Genomic DNA, 26,933 nt, shown 5'->3' with positions numbered 1-26,933 from the left:
ACACTGGGAAGCCTCATCATCAGAAAAAAAAAAATGGGGGGGGATTTTGTGGCTTTGCCCCGCTGTTATCAAGTAACCCAGGGAAACTGAAAGCCCAGGAAAGAGGAGAGGAAAGCTGCTTAACGCAGCAACCACTGTGAGGCACCTCGGACCCCACACGCGGCCCCAACCCCCTGAGGGCCCAACCGCCCGGCAGAGCCCAGCTCGACCTCCTCATCGCACCCAAGCCGGGAACAGGCGCCCCGAGGCGCCCAGTGCCTGGTCGGGGCCACACCTTAGCGAGGACTGCGGAATCGCGGCAGAGCCCCCAGGGCAGCCCCCTCAGACACACCTCCTGCCCCGAGGCGAGCGCTGCGGCCGGCAGCCAGGCCGGCCCCGCGCCCTCGCCGCCCCCTGCAGCAGCGCTGCCTGCCACAAGATGGCCGCCCGCAGCCCGGCGGCAGCCGCCCGCGCCTACGTCGCCATTGGCTGCCTCAGCACACCCGATCCCCGCGCGCGGTAAGCTGATTGGCCAGCGCCGTGAGGGCGGGCTCGGCCGGCGGCGGGACGAGCGAGCGGCGGAACCGTCGCCCCAAGGGGGCACCAAGATGGCGGCGGCAGAGCAGCGGCTGGCCTGGTGGGTGCGCTGCGCCCCCCACCCCACGCCGCGCCCCGTCCCCCGCCCCGCGGGGGCGCGCCTCAGGAGCGGCGGCGGGCGGGACGCTCGCCCCGCGCTCCCACTGGCACCGCGGCGGCGCGCATGCGCCAGGGCGGGAGCGGGCCGGGGACTCAGTTCCCGCCCCGGCGAGGGGCCCGGGGCTGGGGGCTGGGCGGCGCCATTTTGTGCCGTTCGTCTTGCGGAGGGGAGGAGAGGGGGCGGGCAGCCCGGTAAGAGGTGCTGGGTTTGGTTTTACACAGAAAAGCACTACAGAGAAGTGACGTCATTTTAAGTCATTATTTTTTTTTTTTTTTTTTTTAATGAGTGAAGGAGACGAAATTAAATCTTTCCTCGTGCCTTTCAAGGCAGTTTGGGAAGATGGGTGTTGTGTAAACTGTACACTGGAAGGGCTTCATCCCAAAGCAAAAGCACCGTTCAGATGGCAAGAGCTGTTTAAAAGACGATCTCCCTTTTATGAAGAAACATAAACAGGATGGCTGTGTTTTTTCTCTGATTTCTAGCTAATTTACTCTGGTGGGGTTTGATTTATGAACCTCTGAAGGCATATAACTACATCAGTGACCCTGTAGCCACATCTAGAATTTATACAAAGAATTAACTAAATTGTTCTTTTTGGACCATGAAGAAGGTGTTAACTACTAAAAACCACTAGGGAATTTGACGCTGTATACATAGCCTCTCTGAGAAGGGAAGGGTGAAACGCTGTATAGATAGTCTCCAGTTTTTAATAATTAATGCTGTTCGTTGTTCCTTGGGGTCAGATTTGGCCTTTAATTTGTTGTATGTTCTTATTTTGTTCTTTATTATCAGGGATATTCCACCAAAAAATGGCAGTGAAGTATTTTTCTCACATGAAATTTATGAAAAATACTCATTGGCTCCAAGCCTGTCTGAACTATGGAATTTATCAAACAGGTATATTTTGTTATAATTTTATGCTCTTTGTAGTTGTTCTTTTGAATTTATACATGGTCTTATTGTTTTGCGAGCATACTGTATGTTACCGGCTGTGGAATGATTTGGTAATGGCTGTGTGGGGCAGCAGCTGGGCTGTGCCTTTCCTGATGTGAAACCACACAGGGGAGGTGAGTTTAGGTTGGGACCTCTGGTCTTTACTGTCTTGGAGAAAGGGGCTTATATTTTTGGGAGGGTTGTTTTGTTTCGGTGTTGGATGCATGTGTGGGTTTGATTTGGCGGTTTTTTTGATGTGTTTTTTTTTTTTTGGCTTGCTTTTGCGTACCAAAGAAGGCTGAAGCACTCAGTCATGATAAAGAGTCTGTAACCCATGAACCAGAGCTAACTTTCTAACAATTGTTGGCAGTCTCTTGTCTTCTCACTTTGTAGAAGGCTGATGCTTCTATACATTGAAATCCTTTTTACTTGCGTCTTTTGGAAGTACCTAGCACTGTTTACATAGAACCAACCGCATGTTAGCTGCAGTGGAGATTCAACTAATTCCTTGGATAATCAGAAAACCATATAGGCTGTTAGCTGAAGGATGTGAAGTGAAATGCTGTGGACGCAAATAATTTTGGCATAGATAGTACTATGTACTGCTGGGTTTCAAAAGCTGGAATATTGTATTTAGGCTGTTCCCTTGTTTGTCTGTTTTAAGAAAGCCTTCAGCTGCTAGGGAGATGGAACTGAAAGCTGCTCTTGATGGATGAATATTCACATAATGGAAAATGGGGATTGAAACTCAGGTAGCTGTTGTGCTCTAAGTGAGGAAATTAACACGTGGAGAAGTAATTTGTTCCAAAGGGAATTTCTCTGTTTTCATTAACTGATACTGAAAACATGCTTTGTAGAGGAATAGATGTCTCTCCATATCCTACATCTTTAGCTAGAGAAAAGGATTTAAGTGTTTTGCTGGGTTTATCTATGTTGGAATAACCATCCTTGTGCTGACTGAGATGAGCACAATCCTCACAGGGTATTATTTGATGCTGCTGTAGGATTCTTCCATTCGATGAGGTTAAAAAAAAAAGGGGGGGGAGGAGGGGTTTGGAGAATACATGACTGTACTTAGGAGTGTGATTACATTCAGTTGTGTATGGTAGAAGAGGGTTTATACTTGGAAAGAGGTTGCAATCAAAAAAATTGGGATATCAGTGGAACTGGGTTGAGTGGCCATCATCAAGAAGAGAAATGTAACCTGTTGGGGTAAATATGAAAGTAAAAGCTGGAGGAAGCATGTCAATTTGTATATTGGGGTTTCTGATAAATATTTACTAAAGCGTATGTTCTCTCACCATAGAAAATGTAAAGACAGGTTGCTGATAAAATGAAGGAGAAAAATTTAAGCCGTCAGCTTAAATAAAGTATAATGCTGTAAATATGGACAGAAAAGCTCTGTCAGATTATTTTGGTTTGCACCCTGATGAAGATTGTGACAGCACTGCATACTGAAATGATCTTATGTGCTGCCGTTTCATTCAGTGCTGAATATAGCCAATTTAAGCTGCTAGAATTTCTTGACATTCTTACATTGGCATATCTGAGTCAGCATCTTGTTGCTGCTGCAGCTTAATTAAATTTGCCAGTTTGTGCCACAAGGATGGACACATTCTCATATTCAGAGAGACAGCTGTGAAGTATTATTAAGAACTGTGGACGTGATACTGTTGGGTTTGAATAACTCTTGAGATGTTTTCTCCTGCTGAAACTGTATCTTAAAAATATGTTTTTTCCAAGATCAGCAGTTAATGTTCATTTTGTTAACTTTAAGTATTTGCTTTCTAAAAACCACTTATTTTAAATAGAGCAGGGCTAAGCTGGTCTTCACATACCAGGGTTGTTTTAAGAACCAGATTTATAATGTTACTTCTTTGTTGTTGTGAGGGATGCTAACACTCCTTACCTTAGCCCAGTGCCGTTTTTGGCAAATAATTTTAGCACTGTTCAGAACTGAAAATGAAACTTCTGTACTCTATTCTTAGCAAAAATCTTTAAGGAGATCTGGAATTCCTATTGTTACAGTTAAGTAGTTTTTCATTTAATTTTTTTCACAAGGAAAGAAAGGCTTTTTCTATGCAGTCTTTCCCCTTTACTGACATAACGTCGACTCATAAGGTAGGCCTCTCTGAGTGCAAATTTTCTGAATAACACGCATCAGATAATGAGGAAATGTTGAGGCTGTCATTTCATTGATGTGTTTCCAGAGCAAAGAATCAGAGTTTCATATATAGCTTTTAGTCTCAATATTCATTATACAAATGAATATATACACCTTTTAAAAAGAAGATAAAAACCCTTTTTTTGGTCTTGAAATCAATGTCAAACCTGCTGTTGGTACTAAGGATTAGTCTGATGGCCCGGGTGAAGTTTCAGAATAAGAAAATTCCTAGGACTTAGGCTAGGAATTGGAATAGTACAATATCACTTGGTGCATTTTGCTGAATTTGAAATTTAATCTTGCATGACTGTCTTTATTAGTTCTGAAAAATATTACTTTTCATGTGAAAAGCATAAGTTCTTTCGCTTATTACTTTTCTTTCAGAGTGGCAAAGAAAAATGTGGAGGTATTGGCAAACTCTTCAGAAAACAAACAGAGTTGTAACATACAGGCTGCAGATCCACTTGAGGTGGATGCTAAATCCACAACTGATGATCATCCTTTACCAGAACCTAGACTCCCCTATCCATTTACTTCTTGTTTGACTGAGAAGGAGCAGAAAACATACTTATATCTGATGACTAAGTTCTCAAAAAAAACCAACCATTTTCCACTCAATGCAGCAAATCAAAGAGAATTACTCACGTATCTGGTAAGCTGTATGTGTAGATTCATACACACATGAATATCACAGAGGAGAGTCTTACAATGTAGCAGAAATGTTTTAAAATTGAATTTGTCATAACTCCCTTTTAGTGTGGTATTATGAGTGGCAATAAAGGTTTAAGGTATTTGGGGTAACATTTTTAAATAAATGGAAAGTGGTTTTTTTTTAATTGAAAGCTATTGCCATTTTTTTTTCTTTTTAGCAGGAGTTAAATGTTTCATGTTGGTTGGTTGTATAATTTTAGCTGAATGCTATATATCGTAATTAATCAGTAAACGTTTTAGAGCCATTGCATTTGGTATCCTATGCTTCCTTGTAAATGTCGTTTCCTTTGTTTGGTACTATATCTGTGGGAAAGTCTTCTCTGGGCAAATCAGTATGTACTGCGTTGTTATTTACACTGTAATTGTTTATTAAGTCAGAGCTCAGATAACCTCACTTCGTCATGTAAACTTGCTCCAATAGTGTCTTGTAACCCCTCTCTTTTTTTTTCAACCACCAATGCATGGTCAAAAAGAGCTTGCTCTGTTTTCCTTTGTTTTTAAAGGAAGTGAGCCTAATCTTGCAAACTTTTTTTGCCTTTTTTAACTTGTGAAACTGGAGACATGCGGAGACTTGCCAGATTGATCATGAAATGGAATCTGTGCCCTTCCTCATACCCATTGCCTGTGCTACCTCTCTGGAAATTTTGCTGTTTACATACCTAGTCTACAGGAGTCCACAGTGACTTAAAAATGAGAATTGTTTTTTCCCCTCCCCAGCAAATGAAAGAAGCAGTAAACAATGAAGTTGCAGAATTTATGAAATTTGCTCAAAATGCTGCAAAAAGCTGCTCCCAAGACTACGATAACATCTCTGAAGATGCAGTACTTTATACTGAGGTAATTGTCAGTGCCGTTTTTAATTCGTACCCTTCTTAAGCAACCATGTTGAAATCACGATTAAGATACATACACACTGCTCATGGGATGTGATGTTCCCAGAACTGCTGATTCCATGTCTGGTTGAGACATGGAATTCCACTTAGGCTGTCCAGCGTGACTTGGCCCACAGTTCAGATGTAGTCAGTAAGATATGACAGAAGTGAGGTCATTGAATGCAATACTGTAGAAAGGTATGGTAAGTCGTCAATGTGAGATCTTCCTATTGGGAAGGAAGAAATCATTCCTTAAGTGCGTTTACATTGACAATCTGAAAATAAACATACACTACTGGAGCACATATTGAGCAGAATGTTAAGCTTTCCTCTGAAGTAGTATGTTACAAAGTCACTTTAATCAGAGGTTAATCAGGTTTTAATCATAACCATCTGCAAGTTTATGCTGTGTTAAATATCCAGTTTGACAATTCTAAAATCAAACATGACTACAATTTATATATCATTCTTGGTTTAATAACACATTTTGGGAAAAGAATTCCAGAATACAGATTTGATTAACTTTCCCATCACTAGGTTGACTTTCTGTTGATTTTTTCCACATAGTGTCACACTGTAATTAAAGTGGCCTAGTTAAATACTTCTTGCGAAAATTTGTCTGTTCTAGTAAGTACCATATCACTTTATTTTACAGAATAAAACAGAAAAATAAATGTCCTTGTTAGAGAGTAGAAAGTATAGTTAAAGTCGGAAGGATTGCTTTTATTTCATGAGAATGCTTTATTTTGTGGGTTTTCATGTACAAGATAATTTTTTTCTCCCATTAACACAGTTTGGAAACGTGATGACAAAAATCGTGCTTTAAAAAAAACAGGGGGGATTTATGATTTTTTATCTTACAGTTTACAGCTATCTTGAGCAATAATAATCAATCTTAACTTCTGCTCAGAACATGCCTCCAAACTTTGACAGTAATCTGCTAGATATTTCTGTATTCTCTACAGGAAGAATATTGAAATGGAAGTATGGCAATTGCAGGAAATAAATTTATTGAAATTCTTATGAAAGACACAAATGCTTAAAGGTTTTGTTTGTTTCTTAGGAATTATTCAGTGCTTGTATTGGACACGTGAAGAAGTTTCCTGAGTTTTACACACTCCAGGAGATCATGAGTATCATGGGAGGAAAATTTAACACACAGTTGACCTTTAGGCTGGAAAAAACTCTTCTTGTAATGGTAATATCCTACATATACTTGTTGTTCTGTTGTTATTCTCAAATAAGTATATTTGTATCCGAATTGTGTTATGCCAAGATTGAATTTGTTATAAGTAATATCCAATGCTTGGTTTGGGATTAGAACTCAGTGAAAAGCATTTGAGTAAAAATAATAAAATTATTCTTGGCAGTAAGGCTGTTAACCCCCTTCATTGTATGCTTACAACTAAAAATTGTATGTTAATAGTACTTTTTTTCTTCTTCTTAACGTAACACTAACTTGCACCTGCATAAATTCTTAATATCTTTCATTACAAAAATGTTGGGTCATCATGATTTCAGTTAAAGTTGTTTCGTGGTATTGCTCTATTTTCGTTAAGGGCACAGCAAGATATGGTAAAGCATATTTCCCTACCATGCCTGTTCAGCTGCCCACAGATTATAAAACTGTTACATCTTTTATAACTCCAGATAAAAAGGCTTCTATTATGCAAAATGTAAGTAACCTTTTTATTGTAATTTTTATGGCATATATTGTAGTAAAGAGTGATTTGTTTCTTCTTATGTGGCAGCATTAAGTTTCATCATTTTCGTCTTCATCTTACACATACTGTAGCATAGAAAAATGTACTGTGTTGTTACTTGTGTAGTATTTCATGTATAGCAATCATACCATCTTCTTTGAAAATCAGCTTATGGCATTTTTGAGCTAGTGCCTCATGATGGGACTTCGCTTTTCTCTCTGTGAAATATTAGAGAGGCCCTTTAATTAGAATACATTGTGAAAGCTAGATAGAATTGTTTATTATTGTTCCATTTAAATTCTGCTTTGCAATTATAAAGCTGGGGTGTGGGTGGGGGGAGGAGGGTGGGTGAAGGTTTCTGATTTAAGCAGTTCTGACAATAAGAAAAAATACTTTAGACTGTTTAGTTTTCTGAAAAGTGGATTACATTTCCTTAACCTGGAAATTTCCTTTGCTAAACAGCATAAACTCCATGTCTGAGTTGAACAACTTTTCCATTCCACCTCGTTGTTAAGTACCTGCTGTTGCTGTTTGTGTTCATCCTCAGAGAAAGTGGATTAGTGTTTTCATTCTGTATAATTTGCTTAGTTTCACTGTTTATTCCAGATAGTTTGCTATCCACCTATTTAAGGATTTTTTTTCACATATCAGAAACCAACCTCTCAACAGAGACAGTGCAATTGCAAAGACGTTTGTTGCTTAAGAAAGCAGCGGAGGTGACACAGGAGAATGATTTACCATAGAAGGTGTTAGAGCTGTAAACTACTATTTCTCAGGTTGTCTCAGGTGGCAGAAAAAAGAATATGGCTAGATGTTCTTATGGCTAGATGTTCTCTCTCATGGCCCTTAGGGCTCCTGTGCTTCCATTATCTCCACAGTTCTTAATTGTTCTTCTTCCACCTTGTGAGCATGCTCAACCTCCTCTTTTCATGGGAACCTGTATTCATAACTTTTCTACTTCTGTCATCTCAGTTTATATTCTTCATATTTTTATATTTAAGGTTCTTTAGAGGTAATTTGTATTCAAACAACTGTGCAGTTTTAATTGTGCTTTACTGTTAGACTGCTTTATGATGCTATTACTTATATGAACGTCTGTAATATATGCTAGAATGAATGTGTTGTTTTTTCTTCTACATTGTGCTCCTATATTTTACTATCCTCCAAATTCCTGTTTGACCTAGTAATTCAGATTAGTAGGAATTAATAGAAAGATACAAGATAAGACATTTTTTCTTATGCTGCAAGGTGGAACTGTAGGATTCAGACAAAAACCTTAAGGAAAGGTTTTTTTGTTTGTTTGTTTTTGTTTGTTTTTTTACTTTTTCCTTTGATTCTGGTCATATTTGGGCTTCTGTAAGAGTGGAAGTTAATCTACGTTTGTTGTTTGTTTGGTTTTGAATTTAAAATTCTATGCCTTTCTTAAAAAACTTTTCAATTCTAACTTTTTCTGTTTAGGATATTAGTTCAGATTCAAATGCAGAAAAACTTGCTTTGAAATACTCTCCTCAAGTTGTTTTAAGTAATCAGTCATTATTTACTTTGCTGAATAACCATGGACTAAATTACAAGGAACAGTGGGAAATTCCAGTTTGTGTTAAGATGATCCCTGCTGCAGGTACAGTATATTTTTTTCCAAAAACTACATTTTTGTCCACGAAGTCTTTTATATATTCTCATAATCTGTTTTCAGCTGATTGAAGAACAAGAAATCAGTATGTCAAGTAAAATCAACTGAGGGAAGGGAGAACATAGTCTGGTTTAGTTTACACAATAATAAAATAGTTTAGTTTGGGTTAATGAAAATCATAATTGTAATTCTAAGTTCAGATTCTTAACCCTTTCTGAAGAAGCTGCCCTCTAGAATGTAGCTGTAAGTTTCTCAAGTGCTTACATGTTTTTAATTTAAAAAAACTAACAAAGCAATAAAATCTGGCTGATTCAGTTCATACACCTTAAAGGGTAAAAATCTGAAGTAAATGATTTTCAAGTGTAATCTGGTAATGAGTCATATACCTATGCTTTTTAAAGAACAATGGTAATTTAAGTGCAGTTATCATAAAAAATAATTCAAAAAATCCATTGATATAGAATGCCATCTGTTATCAAAGAGGAAGGCTAATAGCAAGGGTATGTCATAGATTTCTACACCTCATTCTCCTTGTTACTGAGAATAGTAACAACCGCTATAGGTATGGCCATTAACGTTGGGTTTGGAAAGAGACAGCTATTTTCCAGTTGGGAAAAAAAAAAAAAGTCAGCTAAATGTCCTTTTGCTTCTTAAAACTGTAAACTCTGCTCCTTGGTAAGAAAACACTGCATGGTGCTGTTAATACTATCAAGTGAACAGGTTTCAATAAGATAAAAAGAAACTCTGGAGTTTTATTTAAATAAAAAAGAATAAGAGCAAGTGCCTTCTTGAATTAAAAGGACCAATTCAGATCATGGAATAATGAATGTACTCCATGAACATTCATTATTTATTCATTTTCCCAATCTCAACGAAAAATGTTTTGAATAATCATCTGAATACTATACTTTTGTCAAGCACCCCATCAGTAATTTGAATATAGACTGCCTCTCTTGTTACCCCTTTTTTTTCTCCAGTATGAGTATTAGTAATGAATATTATCTTGAAATGTCTGTTGTGTGTACTTCACACAGATTTGTATGGCAAACTCTTGGATAATAGTAGCTAGCAAATATCTGCACATTTTACAAGTTTTTAATTTTTCTACCAAAACATTTAAGTACTTTATCTGTAATGATGTGCCTGACTCCTTTCATACCAGCTTTATGGTTTTTAAGCTTAACTTTCAGATTCAAAGTTAACAGCCAGTGGGGCGCTGAGTGTGTGTTAGCATTACATAATGTTTCTTAAAGGGTTTCTTCTCTGTATCCGTTGCCTACTCCCCTCACCCCCACATCTTGCATTAATATTTTTATTTCTAAGATTCATAATTCTAAGATTTTTCTAAAACAGAGATAGTGTGGCCCACCTGTGCCATTCATTTCTGTATAATATTGGCCTGGGTATTGCTTTTGGTTTTGGATGAATTTACTAATGATGTATATGTAAGTTGTAAACAAAAGAGAGTGGGGCAGCAGAGCCCTAATCTAGTTACTGGGTAGAAGAAATTTAAACTGCAGCCATTACTTTAATGTGATATGAAGAATCTTGAATTCTTAATTCTTACTTAGAAATTCTCTATGTGGAATTGCATTTAAAATGTAATCAACTGTTAATGTGTTCTGTATTGCTGCTTCAGGATGCACTATATCTGGACATACTTTTATTTTCCATTGATAGTGAATGAGAGTGTACTTTCTCATCTAGTGTGAATGTGGAACAGATTTGAACATATTTGGAAGTTCAAAGATTTATTGTTTAAATTGTACAGTGGTCTTTTTTTTCTCCTTCCTTTTAATACGAACTCAATGACTTCCCTTTTTTGAAAAGATAGCAAACCAGCTAAAGTGGTTTACATTGACTCACCTCTTCTGAAAAAGGAAATGACAGTAAGAGAGAGGAACCAAGTCTTCCATGAAATTCCAATAGATTTCCTAGCATCTAAGAAGTCTTACGTTTCAGTTTCTGATGTTTTGATGGACAAACCAGCTGAGGACAATCTACTTCAGTGGGAAGTACGTAGCTTCACATTTTGTTTGGGTAAAACAAAATGAAACAAACAAAAAAAAAACTACTAGGTTATAGTTCCTAAGTTACTTGTTGTGTCTTAATAAAGGCAAGTTTAGGTTTCCTGTTGACAGTTTTTCTGCTACTGGGGTACAGGCTCTGTCTTTAAAGACGTCTGTCTGTCTAGTTCCTTTAAATGCTTCTATTTTGTCTTCAGCTCAGATTTAATGTTTACTTCTTTAAAATATATTTTGACTGGTTTGTTTAGGAAGTAAAAGTTCTATGGGCTTTTCTTCTCTTTTGAAAGGCCTTTCAATACCTATGGTTTAAGATATTCCACATGAAACACTGGCATTTTTTCATTAACGGCCCCTGTCTCCCAACAGTCAAAATGTGGATAGTAGAACAGTTTTCAGGTTTCCAACTTGGTAGCGTCTCATTTGTGATTCATACATTCTATTTATTGGCCTGTTTGATTGTATTATATTTTTCTTTTTCTCCCTGTGTTAAGATGGCTTCTGATACCTGCGAATACAGGAAGATTCCTCTTCCAAATGACACAGGAATGGAGTTTGATGATGATGTTACAGAACTGGAAACTTTTGGTGCAGCTGTCAAACTCTCAAGGATTTCTAAAATAGAAAATACTTCTCCTACAGTTAGTAATGCTGGTAAAGTTTTGTCACATGACCTAAAATTAGGAAAGAAAAAGACATCCACTGTAAACAGTGAAGCTGAACAAGGAAGAACCTCAGTTTCTGAGCAAGGAGTTTCATCGTATTCCAACATGCAGTTTCCATCATGTGGTGTTCTATGCTTCAGCCCTGGAGAAAACTCATCTCATAAAAACTTTCAGTCAGAGGAGGTAGAGTTGAACAAAGCACAGCATGTCATGAATAAGAAAGTATCAGACAATGAAACAAAATTAAGTACTTCATATAATGCTGTTAGTTTCAAGAAAGAGTCTGACGCTGCACAAAAAAATGAGACATACACTCCTTTATGCAGTAGTGACACTGATGAAGATCGTTTGATAATTGATACAGAATGTAAAAACACTGATTCTTGCAAAACAACTGTACCAAACACTGTTTCTCGTACCTCAGCACGGACTTCCAAGTCACCTTCCCCCACCCAAAATCCATCAGCAAGTATGACTGATTGCTCAGAAGTCATCGATCAGGGAGAAAGTGCTTCCAGAATGCTAACAAGAAAGTTGTCCAAAGAATTTGATCCTGTTGGACAGATTTTGAAAATGCAAACAGAACTCCTTAAGTCACCTTCCCAAAAAGGTCATGAGCAGCCATTAGTGAGCTGTGATAGTTCTACTGCAATGCAAGCTCATGTGCCTCAATCTCCAAAGCCATCAGTGATCTCCCATGCAGAAACTTTGCCAAGTCCTGCCTCGAATCCCAGTGGCTCATCTAGGAATACCTGGACATGGCTTTTTCAGGGCGTGCCAAAGAGTAAGTAACAGTGTTCATAGGGTAGGGAGTAAAATTGAGACAGTTCACTAAAACTTAGGAGAAAAAACATTGTAATTCTTTTGTGTGAAGAAAATCCTAGTAGTACTTCTGTTACATTTATTTGGATATGATTTTTTTAACAGTATCTTTACATCACTATATAATCCTGAGGCTTGAGCTGTTTCAGTAACTAATAAATAGATGGCAGCTCTCAGTAGGCATTCATTCCAAGTATTTTTTTTGTCTCTTTATGTTGAGTGACTGTGACATAGAAAACAGCCTTTCAATTCTATTCGTATAGAATGGTCTGTTTGTGTAAGAAATACAGTAAGTAGGATAAAATATGGGGGAGTATTTAATAATGTACTCTTCAGAAGCTACAGTAGACATTTTCCAAAATCATTTAAAAAAAAAAAAAAGCAACTTCTTGTGCCTAATGAACAGGCTTTTCACCCCCAAACTATTGTCAAACAAAAAAGCTACCGTGAGAGTGGAAAAAAAGCTAATTAGCCTCATGGTGAAGTATATGCAAGTTTTGTCATTTTAAATTTTATTTTTTCTGTAGGAAAGCTGCCAGATGAACTTCAGATGCTTGCGGAAAACCCTTCAGAGTATAAAGCACCTCAGGATGGCAACCTTGTGTATAAGCTATTCAGTTTGGATGATCTGTTGTTACTTGTGCGTTGCAATGTGCAGAAAGTGAAGCCATTGCCACATTCCTATAAAAAGAAAAAAGATCAAAAGGTACAGCTTTTTTTGGTCAGGGTTTTTGGTTGGTTGGTTTAGAATTTTTTGGTTTTTACATTGTGCTCAAATGGAATTTGTTCCTTTAGTATCTCTGGGATTCATGGTTCTTCATAGTACATGTGTTTTTCCTCAGACAATTAACACATTTGAATTGTAACTCTATGGTGTACATCTTTTTAAGTAAATATTTGCTCTAGGAAGAGAAGCAACTTTTTTTTTTAAACCCACTTGATTAGAACAGATAAATGTAGTTCTGCATTTCTTATTACAGCTCTATTTCAGTAATATGTATATATATAATTATACTCACATAAAATCAGTTTGAACTATTCTTAAAAGTTAATGCACCAATTAGTTTTTCACCAAACATTTTGAGGTTGTTTAGGATCATAAGTACATTGCTTGAAAAGACTATGGAATACATTTTAGCAAATTGCTTGTCTTAAGAGCTAAAATGCTTCAAGTACAAGTGAAATGTAAATATTCCTCTTTATATCAGGTCTTCGTTACATCAGGAGAAAGAAAGCTTATTCTGGAATTCTCAGTAATTCATTTTTTGTCAAGAGTCCTCACAATCATTTGACAAATGTGATCTGGCATCTCCTTCCCGAAAATACCAGAATGGTAGTAGGCAGGTATACATACACTCTGGGAGGTGTTTATACTCTTGTTGAAATAGAAATTGGTCTCAGTAGCCCTGATTACTTGTTAAGATTCTGTGCTCCGAATCTTATTTTGAAGAATTACCCTAGCTTTGCTGTCCACTGCATATAAAAGCTTGTGAATAGCTGCTTAGTTTTCTAATCAGAATTTGAGCACTGTTTATTTTTGAAAACAACTGCTGGAATTCAAACATTAGTTTGTCAATGGAGAGAGGCTTATATTTTCTCTGTTAAACATGCAAAGGTGAGATTCTGACAAGGTGAATAAATGGCAGAATTCTAAGAATGAGCAAATCAGTATAATTATGTTGTTTTCTTAAATTCCTGCAGAGGGCAGTAGAGCATAGAAGTGGGTACTTCAAAATAATAGTCTAAATTTTATTTGTAAAAGCTTGCCTAGGCTTTTTTTTTTCCACCCTTCCATTTCAACTTCCTTTAAATAGTGTCTCCATAGCCTTAAGCTCATAGTATGGGTTTCATAAAACATGAGCCGTTACATGAAGTCCTTGGTGTAGTAGAAGAATATGATTATTATTAGTGACAAAATGTAGTTCAAGTGCTGTAATCATTTTTTTTGACAGTCAGTGCTGATTTTGCTTATATTTTCACATTTGTAGATTGTTCCAATATTCCTGTTGCCAAAACTGGAATACCAAGCCTATTATGGTGTTGAAGCTCTTACGGAAAGTGAAGTATGTCAGATGTGGACAGAGAGTATGTTGCATTCTGCATGTTTATTTTATATTGGTAAGTTTGTGTTGATTTTTGCTTAAGAAACATGTATGTCTGAATGCTCATGGAATAACATGAGAAAAGTATTTATTACAGGTATATTCCACATGTCCTTATTTAGTTTCATTTTCTAATTTAGATCTTCACTTTCATCTTAAATAAGTTTTGTGTCTAAAATTTTTTCCATGTGGTGAATGAAGATATTTCAACTTTAGTTTTGGGTGGTTAGCATCCAGTAATGTTTTTTTCAATAACTGCATGTATTTGCCTTTCAAATAAAAATGTATCTATAACCCTGATTTTAATTTTCAGAAATTAGTTATCTTCATTATTTAATTTTTTTTAGTCATATACAACATGAATTACTGTTATGTAGGGGCTGTAAAAATAACTTCTTTATGAGATATGTTCTATAATACGTTTTATCATTTTGTGAAATCGTTTTAAGTGAATTTGTTATCACATACCAAAAATGGTGAAGAACAGACCATCAGGTATGTGGTTTAGAGAATACTGATTTCTAAAGCTTTGAACCTTCAGTATGGGAAAGGGTCAAATGCTACTTATTTCTCTTTTAAAACTGGCAATAATGTTTATACTTCTACACTGATAACATGTAGACAGATAAGAGAATGAGGAAAAGCAAACAAGGTAAGACTAGACCAAGTTTTATCGTTCAAAACTGTGAGAAATTACAAGCTTTGAAAAGAGTATACTTATGTCTCAAAGTACTGAAAATCTTTTTCTGTTTTTGCAGAAAAGAGGAAAATACATAGCATGAGTTTATTAAAAACTTTTTGTAGCAGTTGTATTGCTCAGGAGCTTTGAACACTGGATGATCATACTTACGTGGCCACGTTTTCCAGATTTTCCATTGTCCATATCTAACTGATCCATGAAATTTTATTTCCTAATAAGTGATGTGACTTGAAACATACCTGTCATGGGATGGTCTTTATACTCTTTGTCCTGTATCATGCAGCAGATGGAAACAAAAGATAATGTAATAATGTCTATGAATGGGAAGTAATGTGTATTCAATAAGAATGAAGTTGTAAAAAATCCTGTGTAGAAGAGATTACAGCCGTAAATCAGAGCACAGAAAATAAAAATACAATAAATTGGGGATTAAAAACTATGGACACGTTAGCAGAAATGTATCTTAGTGTAAAGACCATTTTGTGCAAAATCAAAACATAAACCAAACATTCTAGGAATTCAGTGTTATAAGGGTAACTTCCTTAGCAAACTTGCAGTAAAATATGCTGTATTCATGTTTGTACAATGATTCTTTTAGAAGTCAAAAAATGTTATGTCTAGTAGGATACGTACCATTTTGTAGAGAAAAAAAATGGTATGTATAAAGAATTTGGCCAGATTATTTTACCACAGTTTTTAATATATACATATCTCTAATACCAATTACCTGGTAATTAATAACATTTTAGAAGGAAACATCTGCAACAATTAAAGAAGTTAGCCAAAATGCATCTTAGATTACGTTTGGTGCTTGCTTCGGGGTGAGGGCAATCCTGTTTGTACAGTGAATGAATGTTCTGCAGCAGGGCCTTGTTTTCCTGTTTTAGAAAGATTTGTCTGTTTTTATGGTTGTTATGGTAGCAGCTGTGGCCTGTGGTTGTCTTAACCTTTCCACTTCTGCGCTGAATGACACATTTTGCTCTTGATGACTCATGTCAGAATGCTATTTTAGAAATGCTTGGTTCGTTCTTTCCTAATTTTTACTTTGCATCTTATCATGGAAGTATAAGGTTTATGGGAAATCAGATACGTTTTAAGCGATAGTTGAGCTGATTGAATCTCTTTGTCTGCTGTCCGCATTTATTGAAAGTTTTTTCTACTTTCTAATTTTGAAAGTAATAATTGATGTGGGTTCCCCCCCCCTAAAATTCCTCATAAAGACAAAATAGTGATATACAAAGTTCTTCATTTCTAATTTATCTTAACGTACTCTACCGAAGCTTCTTTATTTATTTATTTATTTTCTTTTTTGAGTAGAAGAACAGTACTAAACTGCACTGAAATTTAGCCCCTTCAAGAAAACTTTTTTATTAGCTTCTCCGGAGTCACAAGCAGTGTGAGGAAATCGGGAAACTTGTAGAGGCTAATGATTGGCTTACAGAGCATGCAGGCTGAAAGAATGCACGTCTATCTAATCTTACATCGGTAACAGGATACTTAACATATGGCTTGGGTGCAGAAGTTTGCATACCGCTCACCCAGCCAACACCCCTTTACTGGGGCTCGCAGGAATGTAGGAGAAAAGAGTCTGTGTGCTGCAGGAGTTGTTCTGGCATTAGCAGTCACCCCTTCCTGGTTCAGAGGTTTCTTAGTCTCCGCTGTACTGTGCAGATTCCTGCTAATCATGAAACGGGCGTGGAGCCCTAGGCAGGCAGGCTTTGATAGACGAGCTTCTGACAGGCTCTCTGTTGTGCTCAGGAGAAAGTGTCCCTGAGGTTGAGAAACACTGGTTATTCCAGTCATGTTTGTTTATCAGCTCTTGGATGTGCTTCTTCCAGCAGCAAAACCTGGGATCCGTGTGTGTGTGTGTGTGTGTGTGCGCGCTTGTAGGAGTTAAAGTGGTACTCCTAGCATGTGGGGCAGGCCTCCTCCCAACTATTTAACAACAACTATATATATATATTTTTTTTTTTTTTTAAATGCTACATGAATGGACTCTGAGAATGTGATTAACTTTTGATACTGACAGAATATGTGGTTTATTCAGGTAGGCAGATTGGGGACTCTGGATTTTTGGTACCACCATGTAGTTTCTAATAGAGGTAGGTAAAATAGATGCATGGAAGTCAACATTAAGTTTTGTGAAAGAGCACCTACCACAGCTTTTAATAGTTGCCATGTTCTACTTCAGGCTTCTTTCTGCTATGGTTAAAAATGTTAAAAGGCAGCTGTAAAATTTTGCTTTTCAGCTGATGTTTTTGGGGAGCTGTGAAAAACAGTGTGGCAAGTGTCCTGATTTAGTTAGACACTTCTTTCAAATTGCATGTTTTTTTTTCCTGAAACGCAAGTGACAATTCTCCAACAGTGATAATATCCCTGTATTACAGGCAGCTTAAAATAGGGTGAATGTCTCATTCTTGTTCATTACTCCGATGAGTGCAAGTAAGAGTACTGCTATCATGTATTTGGGGTAAACAGAAAGAGAGACTTGAACTAGTCATCCTCTTAGATCATACTACAATGTGAAATTTTTAACGTGAAATATGACCTATCATAAAGGAATTTTAAAATTAGCAATAGTAAAGACAGACTTATTGCTCTTAAATTTACGTGAGGACATGAAAAAAATGATTAAAAACTGATTTTTACCATTAATAATGCGGTACCTAGAAAACTTGCCGCCTTATTCAGATAGTTCTGAGACTATATAGATCTTAAGTGAACCCTTTAAAATTGAAGTTTTGAGTGCTTAGCAGACATCAGTGGTAAGTTGCTTAGGAGCTCTTGGATCTTGAAAGAACTTCTTCTCACAGTATTAGTAATCTTTTGTGTTGCTAGATGGAAAGTTCTTTGGACCTTGGCCAGTGCCCCATAATTGTCCGGTGTTCTTCAGTGGTATTACTCTGACTGAGGGAAGAATCTCATAGCTCAGCACAGTGACTCAGCAGTGCTGCCAGCTCAGGAGGTGAGAGAGAAAACAGAAGTTTACCCAATGCCTCCTGTGTAAATTGCAAGATGTGCTATCAAGTAGAATTTTTGATTTCATATATTCTCAAAGAATAGACTTACAGTTTGTACAAAAGCAGAGATACTATTTTCAAACAGTGTGCTGTCCTCCTGATGGTAGAGCACATTGCTCAGTTGTTGCTTTAAGTCCCCTTACAACTCAAATAAGAAATCCTGCATCTGCAAAGGGAAATAATCTCTGTCACATTTCCTAAATCAAGGACTTATATTTTATTTAATCAGTAAAAAAAAAAAATTGTGATAAGCTTTGCTGATTAAAAATGGAAATGCTTTGTCCCAGATATTATTCTTCAATTGGCATTAAGTGCCCAAGGATAGTTTACCTTCACCTAAATAAAATAATACTGACTTTTAAATAAAGATGATTTGAAAACTGATTGGAAAAAAGTACTTACTGTATGGATAACTTACTGAATGTCAAGTATTTTCAGTCAGTCACTTCTCAATTATAACATACAGTAATATAAATTAGGTATGAGTAGTTCATAGATTTTTTTTTTCCAGCTATGCTGTCAATGAGTTTAGAATGGAGAAGATTTTGATTTGACAAGACACTAATAAGGAATGGAGAACACATTTATTTTTTTTTTTTATAATGACTTCAAGTTTCTTTTTTTATAGTTAGCAATGCAGAATATTAATCCTAGGTGCTTAGCCTTACACAAAATACTGATATCAAGGAAAGCAGCAAATGCACTGGTATTTAAAAGAAACCAGATGTCCTGGTGCCTTTTTAAAAATCTAGTAAACAGAGAGTTATTACTTGGTCATCTTACATCATATAACGGATTGCTGAATAATGTTTATCCTTGAATGTGAAATGCTTTGGCTTAGCAATTATAAATGTACAATTGAAGCATGTAGACTACCTACAAGAGGAAATTTGTAGCAAGGTAGTTAATTGTATTGAGCAGGTCATTTTTATTATGCTGACTTTTCCTCATTCTCCTTGTGGGAACTGTAATAGAACAGTTTTCTGGGAAAATCTCAACATGAGAGAGAACTTCCCTTCATAAGATATAGTCACCACATCAGTGTACAAGCTATGGTAATTATCTCTATTGTTTATCAAGTGAAAATTCAGGCTAAACCATTCCCCTCAGGAGTTATTATAAAAATGTGTTGAGGAAAGCTTTGAATTGCTACTCTTAGCTATGTCAAAGATAAATAGTCTTTACCAATTTGCTATGAAAAAGGCCAGACTAGTAAGCTGTATTTTTTCAAAAGAGAAAAAAAAAAAAGGCAAAGGTACAGAATCCTCAGAATATGAAATAACATGAATGTTCAGATAACATATCAGAATAGAAAAGGAAGTAAATGAAACACCGAGGTAAATTTGCCTTAAAAGATAAACTTGGGTGATCTGTACAGTGAGGAAGCCTAGTGTTAAGCATCAGAAGAATTTGAGAAGATACAAACAAGCTGACAAGATTAAAGCCACGGCAAAATGAAGTTACATTTGCTAGACCTCATGCAACATGTGAGATTTACTGGAATCATGGACATTTCCCTGATTTAGAAGACAGTCCAAATACAGTTACCCATAATTAAAAGCAACTGAACTGTACATTTTACTTTCAGGTGCTGTGCAGTAAGTACTTTTCACTGCTCTACAGTGTAAAAGAGCAAAAATTTTTATTCCCTTTAAAATGCATTACGTCTGCAAATTATGCTTTTATATTTTTGTTCTTCCTTTTTGAAAAAAAAATATATATTGATATTTTACAGGGCGTATTGATGCTTTTACATCAAAGCTTATTATGCTAGAAAAGATTTCTCCAGAAATTTTGAGAGAAAAACTTGGATTGATTAAGTGAGTATTCTTAGTAGTTCTTTAATAATGAATTTGAAATTCTAATTAGCCTTACAAGTAACTACTTTTCTATTTCTTTTCCTTTTTTACAGGCCTGCAAATTCATTAAATATACTTCATCACATTTTGAAGAAAGTGTCTGAGTAAGTTCTCTATTCTTATTGGCTATATTTATTTGCAGCATTATCCAAGTGATCCTATTTCTTCTGTAGAGTAGTTGTCTACTCTTTGATTTTGTGGAGGTTTTTTTTTGGATACATGAAATATTTTAGATTTTTTAGGTCTAGCACAGCATAATGTAATACCATGTAAAGTGTTCTTAGGGTTACAGTTTTTATGTAAATGATGCAAAATAATAAGAGCTTGATTTTTATGAAACACTTACTCAAGAGAGGAGACTGGACACTTCCAAGCTAATTAAACAGTCACAGGAGTAAGTTGTAATACTATGTATGTATGCTGACGTTTAGAACTCTAACTTCTTATTTTTTTTAGTCTTTTAACTTTATGTGTAGCAGTAACACTGACTGTTATGTTCCCTTCTGCTTAGTATAACAGCATACGTCTTTCTCTGTACACCATTGCAACCTTTGTTCCATTTCCTTCTTTTTTTTTATTTAGCTACTTCAGGGCTTTCAGTCTGCAAATTTCTTTGCATGTAATTTTTTTCTTTTTGTGAAGCAAGTTCCTTGCACTGTGTGAAGCATCTTAATTTGAATTACAGAAGAATTTTCCTGCGCTTTGTAATTTGTCACTAAGATCTTTTTATATGGGCAGTTGGTTGATGTTTATCTTCTTGAAAACCTGTTTAATCCTGTGTGTATAAAGCAATTCTGTTCTTTGGGTCTATCCATATAAGCATTATGCTTGGTAAGGTGCTGGTTAATTAAAATGTTACAGTTTGCTATAAGTGGGCAGTTTTCAATATATGCTTAAATGTTTTGTTGAAATATAACGTAAGTAACTGATGACATACATTGATGATAAATTTGTTCATTATATTAGAAAAACATAAATCAGCAAGCGTTTATGAATACAGTTTAACTCACTCATTTTTGTCCATAGTCTTTTTGTAAAATAGGGACAGATAAGTAAATGTCTAAAGTTGCTTTGCTTCAGCATTAGAAACTTACTAGTTGTCCTGATTGAATGGTCAGATGAAGTGAAACAAAGAAACAAACTAATAGTGTTTTTAATTTTTATCTCTATCTTTTCAGTTTGCAGGAGGGCTCTTATCTATTGACTCATGCCGCAGGAGATTCATCAGTTGCAATCTACAAGAGTTCTCTTGACAAGGCAACGAGAGCATCGTATAACTTACATAAGGCCCATTGTGATTTGCCCACAGTACCTGCCACATTGTCAGTCCCTTGGGTGCCACTAGATCCCAGCCTCCCTTTGCCCTATCACATGAATCATGGCAGAGTGCCATGCACTTTTCCACCTGCACCCCAAGAATCCATGTGGAAACACAAGGTCAGTATCACACTTAATGGAAAAACAGACCAGCAGTCTTGAAATAATCTATTTTAATCCACTGGATGTAGCTGATGAAATTATCTGTCATCTTTGGGGGTATGAGAGATCCTTTAGACTTCTGGATCTACTGCCAGGAATAGGAATGCCTTTTTCCTGAAAGGTATTTCAGTTGGGATTCATCTTAACTTTAAGCAGTATGGAAGAGCAATATTGGAGCTTGTTATACTTTCAACAAAGGGAAATGGAATACTTCGTAAAAATCTACCTCTGCACCAGGACAGGCCTCTTCAGTAGACTGCAGGACTCGTGCTGTAGAGTTATTGTCTCCCTAATGACTACAGAAGTATAGATGATGAGCACAGCTGTAGACAGGTACAGTCAGGTGAGGTGAATTCTACTCACAGGGGTCTGTTCTATAAAACGTTATATTGAACTCTTATTCCAGTTCTCTTCTAATGTTTTTTAAAAATGCACCTTTTTCCCTGTTTGGCAAAATCTTTTCAGAAAGGAGTTCTGCATTGTTAATGTGAATTAATTGTACTTTTGGACAGCAAAAATAATGTAGTATTTGCCTTAAATAAAAGGTTTGTAATTTTAAGGCTTTCAGTGCAGCTGAAACAGATAGTGTTTCCATTTATAAGGATTTCCTAGTTTTGCTTCTGAGGGTGCTTTTCATTGATGTACTTTATCTATGGACATGTCAAAAGTAAAAAAAAAAAAAAAAAAAAAAGAGTTTTCAGGCATTATTTTTTTTTCCTTCTGGTGTAGATTTACTGATTTGTTGAAAGCCCACATGCTAACTATGCCTAGCTTAGTGGACTATGGGATACTTTTTATGCCAGTTGTATGTTTTACCTACATCCTGACCTCATATGAGGGCAAAACAGAGCAGTTTCTAATTATGTTGTGTGCTTTGGTTTCTGCCAGACAGAAATCCAGGCATGTGGGCAAGAAAGGAGCAGGAGTGGGCAGATCCCACTGGTGACAGGAAGACCAGTTGTGCCTGTCACCCAGTCCAGATGCAGCCTCTGAGGCTGGCTGGAATGAGAAGTAGAGGGCAGCTCTCTGCAGGTAGTTGTGTGTCTATGCTTAATAGAGATTTAAGACTATTAATTCTTCTTTTTTTTTTTAAACGTGCCTAGATGACGGGGGTGAAAGGGCAGTCGGACACACCCTACGAGGGAAAGCCAGTAACTATGGAAACAAAAGGCAATCCGGCTAAGCCTGTTAGAAATGAAGGTGTGGCTACAAAGAAGCTGAAGAAGATTTATTGCAAACAAAGAATGATGAAGAAAAAGTGGAAAATGAAGTAAAATACAAGTGAAGTAGAAATAGCTGAGCTGTGCTAAGTATGGGCTGGAGAAGGACAAAATGAAACAAGAAATCTGAGGCTTTCTTGCAGTTTCAAAGGAGCCAGAACAAGCTGGCAGGAGAAACAGCTCCACAGCCATGTTTAAAACACTGAAACAGTCTATAAACCTTAACCCTTTCTTACCTCAGTGCATACATTCAAATGAAAATCTCAAATTCAGTCAGGTTTGTTTGTTGTTTTTTTTTAAAGGCAAGTGTCTGCAGCTGAGGAAAGAAGAGAAATGTATATTCTGTCTCATTATTTCCACAGAAAAACTGCGTCATGAGGAATGAAGCAGTGGTTGATAGCAATATCTGATGTCAGACAATAGCAAGAAAAACAACTTTTCAGTTTCCTTAATTCAAGAATCACTACGTATTTGTATTCTGACATTTTAAAACCATATTTTGCTTTATGTGATGTAAATAAGAGATTTAATTAGTTTATCATTTTAGCACAGTGTCTAACAATTTTTAAATTACATTAAAAAATACGTTCTTTTTTAGGGTGGTGTAGCAACTGAGTCTTGGGGAACAAAAGCTGTGCTTATCTGAAGACTATGTGCCATAAATCTGCACTAGGAAACTTAAAAGTACAGCAAAGTTTGAAATGGTTAAAGAGTACTTCTATGCTTCCCCAACACAATTTCCAAAAACGATGTCTTCAAAAATTAATATTGCAGTTTTTTACTATATTACTGAATGGCTGCGGCCTAAATCTTGTATCAGATTGCAGGTGGATATACTGTAGCGTTCATCTGAGGTATTAAGGTTTGCCTTAAGTCATTTGATTAAAAAATCACCTGGACTGTACTGTGCCTCAGCAGTTCACTTAAAATTTACAGCCAGTCTGACAGACTGAAGTTAAGAAAAGGGAATATTTACTGTTTGTGAAAAGGCCAGTATAAAGCACGTTGTAAGTTATGATGCATCTGTAATTAACGTGATTGATTGTGAGGGAAGAGAGTATTAAAGCTATTCTATGATACTGACTTTCAGTGTTTCATGAAACAGAATTTCAACAGAAACAGTGCTTGAAATCGTGAAATGTTCTCAACTCTAGCTTTTGCTTTCTATTTTCTGAACTGCAGCCTAGGTCTTCCTTTATTAGGAGTAGTGATTGTAGAAGAGCTCACGAATTCTTGAAAGTTTCAAGAATGAAACCAGTGAATTCTTTCCCATTTTTGCCTTTTAAGTCACGCTACCATTTTAAAATGTCCGGGCCACTTTTTTTTCTTTTTCTGAGTGATATTCTGGCTGTTTGTATACATGCTTATACTGCTAACATGTGAATCAAAGACCTTACAGGTTTCCTTCCAAGTGTTTTATTTGGGCAAAGGAAGATTACCTACTCTTGATATTATACTTTTTTTTTTATCATGAAAGTAAAAATAAAACATTTAATTCACTTACTGAGTTATACATGTTTGGAAATCCTGCAGACAGGTTCTTCTAAGCAAGTTTAAGCAATGAATGTACATTAAAAACTGTTCTTTGAGAAATACCAAGTATTTTCTGATTTTTGTCCCTGTATTATTTTTATTATTTTAGCTGTAGCAATATGTTATTGACAAGCTGAATTAGCGTAGAGCTGTTTGCACATTATCCCTGATTCAAAATCCTAAATCCATCTAGTGACCTCCCATGATAGGAATATTTTAACTGTGAGTCATTTCTGCCACTTAACTTAGTCTGTGTGGGGAATCAAAGCAGTTTTCAGTGTGTATATACAAAATCTCCGTCAAGACTTGTGTGGAATTTAGCTTCTTGATACAGTTTCTTATGTTAGAAATGTCTGCTCGATTTGCCAATCAATCTGTGCAGCTAAAAGGCTTTCTTCTATCTTTTAATGTTAACGTAACGATAGTATCCAAATTGTAGTTTATTATCCATTTAGAATATGTAGGGAATATGGAGTGTGTATACAACACATGAAATGGCTTTTTAATTCATTATTTTTTTTTAATTTATTTTTTTTTAATTTATTTATCTGTTTTGGATTAAGTGGCACTGGAGGAATTGGCTCTAAGGTAGGTTAGTTGTTTGAAAAACTGCTTTTGTTCACATAGCATGGGGTTTATTTTTTTGTGTCCTTTGTTGGGTAGAACACATGCTACCAAAAACTCTGGTCTGTTCATTTTGTCATGGCCATGCCAAATGTACCTTCATAAAGTTTATGCACAATTTACTATTTTTACAAGCCAGTTATAGCACAACAAGCTTTCTGTTATCAGAAAGGAATTCCTGTTCCCCATAGCTTTGAAGATGCTAAAATGAATCTTGGGGATATCCTCCAAGAGGAGGAATTTGAAATAACCAGCACAGAACGATATCACTTGGATAGCTCTTGGTTGCAATAGTAGGGTGGGTTTGTGTCTTGTGTGTGTATGTGAATGCACTCCGAATCTGCATGGACTTGAAAAGTAAAGAATAGATTTTGTTCTGATAACTATTGCTGCTTCCTAGCTCAATATCGCAGCCTTTTCCAATGTCTGCCACATCCTGATAAGGTCTTAGTACATGAGGTTCTGTGGGAAGAGAGATGCTAGTTTTAACACCATGTGAAAACCAAATCTTGTCCTTTTAGGTAAGAGCCCGATACAGCATAAAGACAATATGTCCTTGATCATCTTGCTGCTGGGTATTCCTGTTTCCCAAAAGATGGCGTTGCTTTTCAGCATCCTTGGTTTGGTGAATTTAAAAATGGAGGAATGTGAAATATCGTGGACTAAAATCTGTTGTAAGTTTCTTACTTTGCCTAAATTTCAGCTTTGTAATCCAATGTGATATCTGTATTTAAAGTCAAATTATTATTTTCTCTAATTATAATTCAGCAGAATTCTTCTTGGTGACATGGGTCTGATAGCAGAACATATTACTAAATGCTTATCAATTTGAGGCAAATGTTGTACCAAGGTATATTTCATTTTGCATCTAAAATACCATTTAAAGGACTTTGGTAAAAGGAGAAGGGATAGCATACTTATTTTGAGCCGTAACTTCTGAACTTTGAAACAAAACAAAAAAAGACTAAACAAAACAGTTGATTTAAAAAAAAAAAAAAAAAAGGATTTCAGTCAAGTTTGAAAAACTGCTAAATATCAGTTGATGAATCATTGGTCCTGTGCAGACTGATCCCAAAGGGACAGTTACCTGTGGAGGAGAAGGGGGACAGTTACCTGTGGAGGAGAAGGAAGGAATACAGGAGAGCCTGACTGTTATGTTACCACCAGTCAACTCCCAAATCTAACATAGAGTGTAGAGGTGTGCAAAGAAGGAGCCTACAGTTGGAGGAGAGTGAGCAGGCCTGGATCTTACTCCACAGAAAACCGTTCTTCTATAGATAACTAATACTGATCTTTTTTGTGGCCTCAATCCGCTGAATTTAGGAACAAATTTTCAGATATCACAATCCTGTCCTATAATTCCAATCTTCAGCTTGGTGTTTGGAATGGGTTGTGTATTTATATTAAGGTTTATAGGACTCATTTTTAAATGCAATTAGTACTTTTTGTCGATCTGTACTTTAAGAATATCTTTTATATAAACATCTGGAGTGCATGGTTAGATGTTACTTATCCCATCTAAGAACCTTCCAGTTTTATTTTTCTCTCATTAGATTTTTGTCTTTATGTGATTTACCTGGTTATAAAGAGCACATACTGTCCTGTCTCTTAGAATTGGAAGTTGTAACTGCGGGAGAATTGCCCTAACTTCTTTCTAAATTCAGTATTCAATTCTCTCAGCATTTTGGTGCAAATGTTTGTGGTCTGGTACTAATGGGGCAGCTTGTGCTGCTACTTGTGATTTTTTTATTCTGGGGGTAGGACTTCTTTTTAAAAGTTCATGCAGTTCTTCTTGTCCAGGTTTCTCTGAACAGCAACTCTTTGTCCACTCTAATTCTTCTCCACTTTCAGTGTCATCTGCAAACTAAGATTGATTCAGTTGTGGTAGCCGGATGATTTATAAGACAACTGAATAGTAGTGGACCAAGCCTCAACTCCTGAGGAGCTCCATTCATGACTACTAGTACACCTCTGAGCCACTAAACACCTCACAAAAATAGAAGAAACCTTCTGAGAACATAAAAGTTTTATGTGCTGTATAAAGTGACTGGTACTAAATCTGGTTCTCTCCATTCACTACCTTTTTTTACTGGGTTAAATTGGTAGGCAGTCTCAATTTAGTTTTGGAGGACTAGAAGGGCAATCATTACCTGGCATTTGAGATTATTGGTTGACATGCATGCAAAAGCATGAAAC

General features: G+C 36.5%; 1 protein-coding gene across 3 annotated transcripts; it reads left to right on the top strand.

The window, feature by feature from the left end:
- Positions 1 to 481: 481 nt before the first annotated feature.
- ICE2 (interactor of little elongation complex ELL subunit 2) lies at positions 482 to 24,175 on the top strand. 3 transcript variants are annotated; one of them, XM_040570295.1, is made up of 15 exons: positions 482 to 616; positions 1,469 to 1,573; positions 4,158 to 4,425; positions 5,202 to 5,321; positions 6,420 to 6,554; positions 6,916 to 7,032; positions 8,518 to 8,677; positions 10,520 to 10,704; positions 11,208 to 12,162; positions 12,728 to 12,906; positions 14,189 to 14,318; positions 19,758 to 19,842; positions 19,935 to 19,985; positions 21,060 to 21,318; positions 22,464 to 24,175. In XM_040570295.1, the coding sequence occupies exons 1-15, from the start codon at positions 588 to 590 to the stop codon at positions 22,632 to 22,634; spliced, it is 2,949 nt and encodes a 982-aa protein (XP_040426229.1). In that variant the 5' UTR covers positions 482 to 587; the 3' UTR covers positions 22,635 to 24,175. The 3 variants fall into 3 exon arrangements, with proteins under 3 accessions (XP_040426229.1, XP_040426230.1, XP_040426228.1); XM_040570296.1 differs by lacking the exon at positions 482 to 616 and adding an exon at positions 771 to 867; XM_040570294.1 differs by lacking the exons at positions 482 to 616; positions 1,469 to 1,573 and adding an exon at positions 1,602 to 1,743.
- Positions 24,176 to 26,933: the final 2,758 nt, after the last annotated feature.

Source organism: Cygnus olor, chromosome 11, assembly GCF_009769625.2.
Source record: "Cygnus olor isolate bCygOlo1 chromosome 11, bCygOlo1.pri.v2, whole genome shotgun sequence".
NCBI lineage: Eukaryota > Metazoa > Chordata > Aves > Anseriformes > Anatidae > Cygnus > Cygnus olor.
The sequence above is the reverse complement of the archived record's forward strand: the minus strand, read 5'-3'. Positions and strand labels throughout refer to the sequence as shown.

Bases quoted from the DNA above. Each gene is read 5' to 3' on its own strand.
- ICE2 (XM_040570295.1), top strand. From the start codon at position 588: ATGGCGGCGGCAGAGCAGCGGCTGGCCTG. The intron at 14,319-19,757 runs GTAAGTTTGTGT...GATATTTTACAG, and splicing joins TGCATGTTTATTTTATATTG to GGCGTATTGATGCTTTTACA. The intron at 19,843-19,934 runs GTGAGTATTCTT...CCTTTTTTACAG, and splicing joins GAAAAACTTGGATTGATTAA to GCCTGCAAATTCATTAAATA.